At 35.8% G+C, this 10,388-nt stretch overlaps 1 protein-coding gene across 2 annotated transcripts in view; it reads left to right on the forward strand.

The window, feature by feature from the left end:
* The window catches only part of PDE6H (phosphodiesterase 6H), a 31,215-nt gene extending 21,591 nt beyond the window's left edge, over positions 1 to 9,624 (forward strand). For both annotated transcript variants that reach the window (XM_077467456.1, XM_077467457.1), the window contains exons 3-5: positions 5,591 to 5,774; positions 7,450 to 7,490; positions 8,971 to 9,624. In XM_077467456.1, the coding sequence (XP_077323582.1) occupies positions 5,629 to 5,774; positions 7,450 to 7,490; positions 8,971 to 9,047 (264 nt within the window). In that variant the 5' untranslated portion in view covers positions 5,591 to 5,628 and the 3' untranslated portion in view covers positions 9,048 to 9,624. The remainder of the gene's footprint in view (positions 1 to 5,590; positions 5,775 to 7,449; positions 7,491 to 8,970) is intronic.
* Positions 9,625 to 10,388: the final 764 nt, after the last annotated feature.

A 10,388-nucleotide genomic window follows, 5' to 3' on the forward strand; every position in this document is an offset into this window, starting at 1 on the left:
GTGCCACCCAGCAGTGCCACCCACAGTGCCACCCAAAATCTGCCTCAAAGGTGCTGCACCCCAGTGCCGCCCATCAGTGCCCAGCAGTGCCGCCCATCAGTGCCCAGCAGTGCCACCTATCAGAGCCACCTATCAGTGCCACCTATCAGTGCCCATCAGTCCCATCTATCTGTGGTACCTATCAGTGCCCATCCGTGCCGCCCATCCGTGCCACTTATCCGTGCCACCCATCCGTGCCATCTTATCTGTGCCCATCTTTGCCCATCAGTGCCGCCTTATCTGTGCCCATCGGTGCCGCCTTATCTGTGCCTATTAGTGCCGCCTTAACTATGCCTATCAGTGCCCACCAGTGCAGCCTATCAGTGCCCACCAATGCAGCCCATCAGTGCCCACCAATGCAGCCCATCAGTGCCCACCAATGCAGCCTATCAGTGCCGCCTAATCAGCGCACTTCAATGAAGGAGAAAAATGACCCGTTTGCAAAATTTTATAACAAACTATTAAAACATGATTTTTTTTTTTTGCATCTTTTTTTGTTTGTTTAGCAAAAAATAAAACTCCGAGCTGTAACTAAATACCACCAAAAGAAAGCTCTATTTGTGGGAAAAAAATGATAAAAATTTCATTTGGGTACAGTGTTGTATGCCCGCGCAATTGTCATTCAAAGTGCATCAGCGCTGAAAGCTGAAAATTGGTCTGGGACTGAGGGGGGTTTAAGTGCCCAGTAAGCAAGTGGTTAAGGCAGGGCAAAAGGGGCAGCTGCCCTGGGCCCTGTCATTGTTGTGGGGCCCAAAACAGCTGCCTCATACTTGTCAACTATCCAGGTTTAAATTCCCTTGTCCCTTGAAGTTTTATTCCTGTGATGTGACCCAATATCTCAGTGTGAAGTGCTGCTACTAATGCTGCCCAGCTCTGCCCTGTTGTTGTGTACAGATGACTCACCTGCAGACCCTGTGTTTACATGTAAATAATCGGCATTAGTATGTAAAAAGGGGCGACAATACTAAGTAAATAGCTGCAGCTGGCGGCATTGATATGTAAATAAAGGCGGCATTCCTATGTATATCATGCTCCCCTGCTGTGAGGAGATGATGTACTGTAACCTCTAGCAACTAATCAGTGAGCCGTAATGTGTGCTGTAACCTCTAGCAACTAGCCGGTAAGCAGTAATGATATGCTGTAACTGCTGGAAACCAATCGCAATTGCTGCCTGATCGGATACAGAAAACTGATTTTAAGTCTAGCTGCTATTTATTGTATGTCTCAGAGAAGGTGGAGAGGGAAATTGCATGAGGGGGCCCCAAGAAAAATTTTGCCCCGGGTCCAATCTATATTAAAGACGGCCCAGCAAACGCATATGTGTTGGTACTTTGGGGTGCGCACCCTAATGCAATAGGCCCACTGCACACCTACAATTGGAACCGTCATCCGAATATGTGAATGCAGCTCTAGGTCTAGGGATGTCACGTTGTCCGGTATTCTGGAGGCAAAGACATACATTAAGGCAGCCTGTTGAAAATAATGGGCTGCCCCACATGAAATTTTCCCAAAATTTGGACTTGCGATGACATTTTTTAATTAAAATACCAAATGCACTATGGTGAGTGGCCAAACATTACTGTGAATTTGGATGTTATTCAACATGGGTGGCATCACAACATGCCAATACATGGGATCCATGTGTGTTGTCTTGGTGTGTTGAGGAGCTACTTGTACGGCGCCACAAGTAACCTTCCGTGTGCCACATTGCAGGACCGCGCACATTTCCGCACAGCAGAGATATAAATGAGCCCTTAGCGCATCGCTTTAATCCCGGCTTTCAAGGAACATTCTGTTGTTTCTATATCCAATTAGAGAGCGTATGTCAGCTGGGACAGATTATGTAGTTACATTTATCTTCCAAAGCCCTTGTGACCTTTGAAGATCAGATCTCAGGGAATAAATGAGATCAGGTAAAACGTTTTTAATTATAGAGAGAGCGGGATTACCTGAGAGCAAATCCCAAATGTTCTGGAAAGTTCTAGAAAATAGAAAATTCTTATTTAAAGTGATTGTAAAGGTAATTTTTTTTTTTCTTAAATAACAAACATATCATACTTACCTCCACTGCGCATCATTTTTTGTGATACAGAACTTGTGTTACTTTAACTGACAATTGTGCGGTCCTGCGGTGCTGTACCCAAATAAGTGATTGTAAAGGAAATTTTTTTTTCTTAAATAACAAACATATCATACTTACCTCCACTGCGCATCATTTTTTGTGATACAGAACTTGCGTTACTTTAACTGACAATTGTGCGGTCCTGCGGTGCTGTACCCAAATAAAGTGTATGTATTTTTTTTCACATAAATAGATCTTTCTCTTGGTGGTAATTGATCACTTTTGTCGTTTTATTTTTTATTTTTTGCGCTATAAACAAAAAAAGACAGACAATTAAAAACAAAAAACAAAAACAAAAAAAATATATTTTTTTACTTTCTGCTATAAAACATATCCTATAAAAAAATGTAAAAAAAAATCGAATTTCTTCATCAATTTCGGCCAATTTGTATTCTGCTACATGTTTAAAAAAAAAAAAAAATCGCAATAAGTGTATATTGATTGGGTTGTGCAAAAGCTATCACGTCTACAAACTATGGGATATTTGTATGGAATTTTTACTTATTTATTTTTTATCAGCAACTTGTACAGCGACTGCGACATTGCGGTGGACAAAATCAAACGCTAAATGAGACTTTTGACACTTTTTGAGAATCAGCGACACCAATACAGTGATCAGTGATAATACCAAATTTTAAGTAAAAAGGCGCAATGCTCAGATACCTGGGAGCAAATCCCAAATGTTCTGGAGAGTTCTAGAAAATTCTTATTTAAAGTGATTGTAAAGGTAATTATTTTTTTTAAATAACAAACATATCCTACCTCCAATGTGCATCATTTTTTGTGATACAGCACTTACGTTTCTTTAACTGACAATTGCGCGGTCCTGCGGTGCTGTACCAAAATACAATTTTTGTCCTTTTTCTCCCAAAAATTTATCTTTCTTTTGGTGGTATTTGATCACTTCGGTCGTTTTTATTTTTTGTGCTATAAACAATGAAATAAAACAAACAAAAAAAAACATATTTTTTTTACTTTCTGCTATAAAACATATCCAATAAAAAAATGTAAAAAAAAAAAAAAAATCTAATTTCTTCATCAATTTCGGCCAATTTGTAGTCTGCTACATGTTTTGGTTAAAAAAAATAATAATCCCAATAAGCGTATATTGATTAGTTTGCACAAAAGCTATCGCGTCTACAAACTATAGGATATTTTTATGGAATTTTTTATTTATTTATATTTTACTAGTAATGGTGGCGACCAGCGACTGCGACATTGCGGTGGAAAAAAAATCAGACACTAAGTGAGACTTTTGACACTTTTTAAGAACCAGCGACACCAATACAGTGATCAGTGATAATACTACATTTAACAAGTAAAAAGGCGCAATGCTCAGATACCTCATATATGACTATATAGAGTCCATAGAACAGATGTCGGCAGAAATAGGCGAGTCTGTCAGTAGAGCTAGGAGAAAGACAAGGAGAGGGGCGCCGCTGAGTATGTATCAAAAATATTGTAATATAAAAACAATATCTATTCACATGGAAGATAGTAGAGTTGAGCGCATCTCTGGGCGGAGCAGATGGGACTACAAGTCCCAGAGAGCCTGCTTCTTGCTGGCAAAGTGCCGCACATTAGGTCCCAGGAAGGATAAAGGCGGTGAGGCTCGGAAAACAGCGCTGTAGCTAGATTATCCTGTCCGGTGACTGCGAGGATGGAGAACGGCCATGCGGTGTAGGGAACTAAAACGAGCCTTGAGCAGCAAAACAGCGTGGCACAGGATGATGACATCACTAGTATACAACGCGTTTCTGAGCGTGCGTGCTATGAGTGGCTCCTTTGTCAAGCATCAAGATGCTACGGGCCACCCCTGGTTTTTCCAGGCTCAGACCACTCACCGCCCTTATCCTTCCTGAGGCCTAATGTGCTCCACCTTGCCAGCAAGAAGCGGGCTCTCTGTGGCTTGTAGTCCCATCTGCTCAGCCCAGAGATGCGCTCAACTCTACTATCTTCCATGTGAGTGGATATTGTTTTTATATTTAAATATTTTTGACACATACTCAGAGGCGCCCCTCTCCTTGTCATAGTGATAATACTACACACTGTCACTGTACTAATGACAATGGCTGGGGAGGGGTTATCATCAGGGTTGATCAAAGGGTTAACTGCATGCCTAGGAAGTGTTTGTGTACTGTGGGGGAGGTGCTTTTACGAGGGGAAGGCATAGATCTGTGTCTCTGCTTTGCAGGTACCCAGGATCCATGCCTTCCCTACTGACACAATGGGGATCTGCCTTGTTTACATAAGCAGATCGGTGTTCTGGCTCTCTGTCTAATGCAGTGGTGGCTGGTGTTTTTTTTGTTTGGGGGGGTGGCAAACAACCATCCCCTCGCGGCACCTGAAACACTCCATCTCCCCCCTGCGGTCTGCTGGTCAGTCCACAGGCACTTAACTTATCTAGACAGCAGGCAATGACAGGCATCCAAGGAGCGGTGGGGATCGGAGCACCAAGCAGCAGCAGGGATCGGGCATCCAAGGAGCGGTGGGGATTGGGGCACCAAGCAGCTGTGGGGATCGAGCATCCGAGGAGCGACAGGGATCGGGGCACCAAGCAGCGGTGGGTAATCGAGGAGCGGCAAGGGATCAGGTCCCCAAGCAGCTGTGGGGATCGGGCATCCGAGGACTGACGGGTATCGGGTATCCGAGGAGCGGCAGGGATCGAGCATCGGCGGGCATCCAGGCATCGGTGGGCATTCAGGCATCGGCCAGCGGCTCTTCTCCTCCTCGCTTCCGCCGTTCGTCTCTTCTTTTCCATCTAGGCATCCAATAGGAGCATCTGTCCTTTCAGCCAATTGGCTGATTGGCCGGGAGGAGGATCAGTGTTGCAACAGCAAATATTCATTTGCTGTTGCAACACACCTGGGTGGGCTCCGGATGCAGTGCTCTGCTCCTCAAGCCCATCCTATTTTGAAGCCTATTAGAGCCTCTGGCTCCAATCAGTGCTTCAAAAAATACGCCCGGCGTCCTGAAAGGGGCTGGGCGCAGGGACAGGGAGGGTGGCGTGGCACGGATAGGGGGTGCGGTGCTGATGCGCCCACAATGGATGGACCGCCCCTAGTCTAACGATCAGCGGGTGCCATTGGACATCGAGTTTGCTGTACCCGCAGATCGGCTTCCTCTGTGTAGGACCACAGCTAGAGTGGGTCCCCAGTGGCGCACATGTGCACCCCAGACGCAGAAGTGCAGGATCTTGTACTAGGTACGTGATCCTGCGCAGCAGAGCCGCCTTGCCGCCGTATATTTAAGGTATACAGTTGGCAAACGGATAAAAGAAACATTTTCGAACAGATAACAGAGAGGGACGGGAAACTCATTATTTAATGGCGATTATTATTCTATTCATCCAATGCCGCCCCGTTCTACAACATTTATCTTTATCACATCTTTAGTACAAATGATAACACAACAATGTATCTTCTGTAGATCCAGCCGTCTGAGAGCGGAACCCGCTATTGGTGACAATGAACTCCAGCTCACCCGCCGCCAGCGCCCTGGCTCCCGGTAATGTCCAAGGCGGACCCACCACACCTCGCAAGGGACCTCCAAAATTCAAGCAGAGGCAGACGCGTCAGTTCAAGAGCAAACCGCCGAAGAAGGGCGTCAGAGGGTAAATGGACAGCTTCAAGATTTTCCTTAGAATAAAAAATAATAAATTGTTTTGTTTCATTTCGATTCTTTTTAAAAATAATTTCTCAGTTGAATTTGATTAGTTTTTGGTATTTCATTTATTAACTTTCAAATTCTATTCAAACTTTTCGAGTTCAGCCGAATTTAATTTAATTCCACTGACCTCAGAAAATTCGAATCAAATTCGAATTCGCATTCAAATTTATTCTATTCGTTATTTGAATTTAGGAAGATGGTTAGATTATATTTAATTTTATTCTATTCTACTATTTACTATTCTAATCTATTCTTTTCAAATTAGATTTTATTCAAAATTTAATTAAGACAGTTTTATTATATTTCATTTTATTTCATTCTATTCTTTAATTTTCCATTTTTTATGCTATTCTTCTATATTCTATCCCTTTATTTGATATTATATTTTATTCTATTCTAATCTATTCAATTCTAGAATTTATTCTATTTGAAATTAAGATTGTGGAAGACGGTTATTTTCTTTCTATTTTATTCTATTCTTTTTATTGTATTTTTTTTCTATTCTGTTCCATTGTTTGTTTTCTATTCTTTTCTCTTCTATTCTTTTATTTTCTATTCTACTCTTAATATTCAATTCAAAATTCAGATTGTGGAAGACGGTTATTTTCTTTCTATTTTATTCTATTCTTTTTATTCTATTTTTTTTTATTTTTTTCTAATCTATTCTGTTCTATTGTTTTTTTTTCTATCCTTTTATTTTCTATTCTTTTCTATTGTATTGTATTCTATTCTTTTATTTTCTGTTTTTTTACTCTATTCAAATTTTATTTTATTTTATTCTGAATTTTGAATTTCAGAAGACAGTTTTATTCTTTTTATTATATTTTATTTTATTCTTCTCTTTCTATTGTTTATTCTATTCTTCTATATTCTATCCCTTTATTTGATATTATATTTTATTCTATTCTAATCTATTCAATTCTAATTTGAATTTATTCTAATCTAAATTCGGATTTCAGAAGATGCTTATTTTCTTTCTATTTTCTTTTATTCTATATATTTTTTTATTCTTTTCTATTTTAATCTAATCTATTCAGTTATATTGTTTTTTTTCTATTCTTTTCTCTTCTATTCTTTTATTTTCTGTTCTATTCTTTAATAGTATATTGCTCTATTTTCTACTGTATTATATTTTATTCTATTCATTTATGTTCTGATTTACTCTATTCTATTCTTTTATATTTCTTTAATTTCTGTCTTTTTATTTCATTCTTTTCTATTCTATAATATTTTGGTTTGTTTTACTCTATTTTATTCTATTATTTTATATTCTAAACTATTATATTCTTTAATATTCCTTTATTTTCTATTATATTCTATTCTTTTATTTTCTATTCTATTCTGTTCTATTTTACTCTATTCCATTATTTTCTATTCTTTTTTATTCCTTTATTTTCTATTCTATTTTATTATTTTTCAAATTTTATCCAATTTGATTTGAATTTCAGCCGAATTACATTTCTTTATTTTGGTTGCATTTACATTTTTTACTATTATAATTCGTAACAAAATGAACTTTAATAATAATAACAAATAATATAACCATCATCATTATTAAATGAGTAATACAAAAATAAACATTTCTACATCTGTATATTTTTTTTTTTTTTTTTTTTTAGATTTGGTGATGACATACCTGGAATGGAGGGACTTGGAACAGGTGATCATATCTCTTTTTAAATCTAATAAGTGCATTTGATCAAAAACCTTAAAATGAATGAATTTGGAGGAGGTGGGTTTCCATCACAGATAAGTACATCAGTAAATCAGAATTCAAATGACCTTGGAGCTCTTCAAAAATGATCAAAATTAAGGTGCCTTAAAAAAAAAAAAAAAAAAGACAGGAATATATAATATATATTATATTATTAAAAAAATTATATACACATCACTCACATATAAATAACAAGTTTTCAAAACACTGGAGCTCCACTGCAATCCAGTAATTTGGCAATGGTAACCTATTGCCCACTTCTGCATCTTAATTAATTTGCTATAGAGCTTTATTATAATTTATTTATTATTATGATTGTCTTATGGATATTGTTTTTTTATCTAATGATCCATGGGATGTTTCTGGAAAAGAACAATTTGTTTACTTTGTTTTTAGGACTTCCTTTATACCTTGTTCTTTTTCATTTACTTTTGTTTACTCACTGCTATTCTTCCTATTGAATATTTAAATAATAAATACATAAATATTATTGGCATTCTGTTCTCTGACACACTGTAAGTGGCCACAAAAAGAAAACACACACAAAAAAATGATCAAATGCAACAAATAATAATTATTATTATTAATAATAATAATAATAATATAAATACATATAATAATCTAAAAAAAAAAAACACTAGCATAAAGATTAAAAATACCTATTTATTTATTTTATTTTATTTCATTCACTCAAAGAGTGTGGATTTTCAAGGTGTCGGTCATAAATATTATAACGGAATAAAATTCAGAACTTTTATTTATTCATAAAAAAATTCCAAGAGGAAATCAATACAAACATTATTCATTGATAATTCTTGATCGGAATCTCCACACTTAAATCGTCTATAGTAATTTCAAGTGTGGATATTCTGATCAAGAATTGTGAATGAATAATGTTTTTCTTGAAGAACGTTTTACAATTTATTATGAATGAATAAAATTTATGAATTTTATTCTGTTGGAATATTTTTGACTGGCACCTTTAAAAATCCCAGCAATTTTCTTTCTTGTCATTTATTTTATATTTCTTTTTTCATTTATTATTTTTTAAATGTTGAGAATTGAGAATAATAATAATAATAATAATAACAAACTAGAGTAAAGATTACAAATACCCAAAACAAGCTTTACAAACTCCCACCCCAAGAATGAGGCACAGAGCAGATTCAGAATTTGGAGATAAAGCAATTTAAATAAATATCAGTGTTTAAACCATTTGGTTGTAACGTCCCCAAATCATAGATCCACTCAGTCTCATTATTTAAAATCTCCTTAGTCATACTAAAGCCCCCACACATATTTAGGGTGTAACATTAATATGGTTGCATGACTAACATATATTTTAAGAATTCGAATAAGATATGCATAAGAAAAAAGCACAAAAATGTTATATAATTCTATAAAAAGAATGTTTTCTCTTTTGCAGACATTACTGTCATCTGTCCTTGGGAGGCATTCAGCCACTTAGAGCTACATGAGCTGGCACAGTTTGGCATCATCTAAGAGACCGTTAGAGAAACTGAAGATTTTTTTTTTTCAACTTTTAGAAACAAACAAAAATAAAAAAACTTTTTAACGCCATTCATTTCCTTGTTGATAACGAGATTCTAGTTTTTTTTTTTTTTTTTTTTCTAAAATCTTAGCAAATCGACTGCTTCAGTAACCAGGTGCAAAAGCTTTTCTTCGGCCCCTAGGGCTCTGCCCCTCCACGTTTGGTGACCTCAGTTGGTGTAGACCACGATAAAGTCTTCACTGCACACTTCTAGAACTTTTTATAAAGATGTAATCTGTGCATTGCGTGCCGTGTAGGTCATAGAAGATGGTGTTCCTGCTTCTTGATAGAAGTTGAATAGTTTTCACTTTGTCTGTATAGATACAATGTATAAATTTGCTCTATAAATGAAAGTATTGTCTCTTCTACCTCCGCATGTTTTGTTGTGCAACCTCTCGATTAAGAAATAGGAATTTTGCATTTGCTGTTTTATATTTTCTCAGATGTAAAAGCTGTATCTGAAGATTTGTGTTCTGAGATCTGATGTACTGTAGATAATATTATTACTAAATGTGTTTTTAAAGTTTATTTCAAGCCAAAAACTTTTTTTTATGGATGGATCGGGGAAGGGTTAGAAGTCTTGTTGGGTTTTTATTACAATCCAGGTCTATCCTTACTTCTCACTCTGACATTTCTCTTCTACAAATTAAAAAAAATCTTTTTTTTTTGCTAGAAAATTACTCAGAACCCCCAAACATAATATAAATATAAATATATATATAAATAAATAAATATATATATATATATATATATATAGAATAAAATGGCAGTGGTTCTATTGAATAATATATAAAAAAAAATGTGTATATATATATATATATATATATATATATATATATATAAAATGTATTTTTTTTTTTTAAAGAAGAGACCCTAAAGAATAAAATGGCAGTGGCTCTATTGTTTTTTATGTCATATGATATTTGCGCAGCAATTTTTCAAACATAATCTTTTTTGGAAAAAAAACAAACACTTTTTAATGAATTTGAATGCAAAAAAATATATACTTAAAGCATAAAAACACAATATATAAACAATTTTTTGGGTAAAATATAGCAAAGATTTCAAATATCCATTTATTAGACCCACGATTCACCAAACACATTTTTTTGTTGGAAAAAATACACAATATATAACCACATTTTTTTTTTTTTTTTTTTTTTTTTAGGTAAAATATAGCAAAGATTACTAATATCCATTTATTAGACCCACGATTCATCAAACACAATTTTTTGGGGGAAAAATACACTTTAATTAATTTAAAATCATAAAAACACAATATATAACCAATT

The sequence above is a fragment of the Lithobates pipiens genome, unplaced genomic scaffold, assembly GCF_037356315.1.
Source record: "Lithobates pipiens isolate NorthernLeopardFrog02 unplaced genomic scaffold, aLitPip1_a1.2 Scaffold_56, whole genome shotgun sequence".
Classification (NCBI taxonomy): Eukaryota; Metazoa; Chordata; class Amphibia; order Anura; family Ranidae; genus Lithobates; species Lithobates pipiens.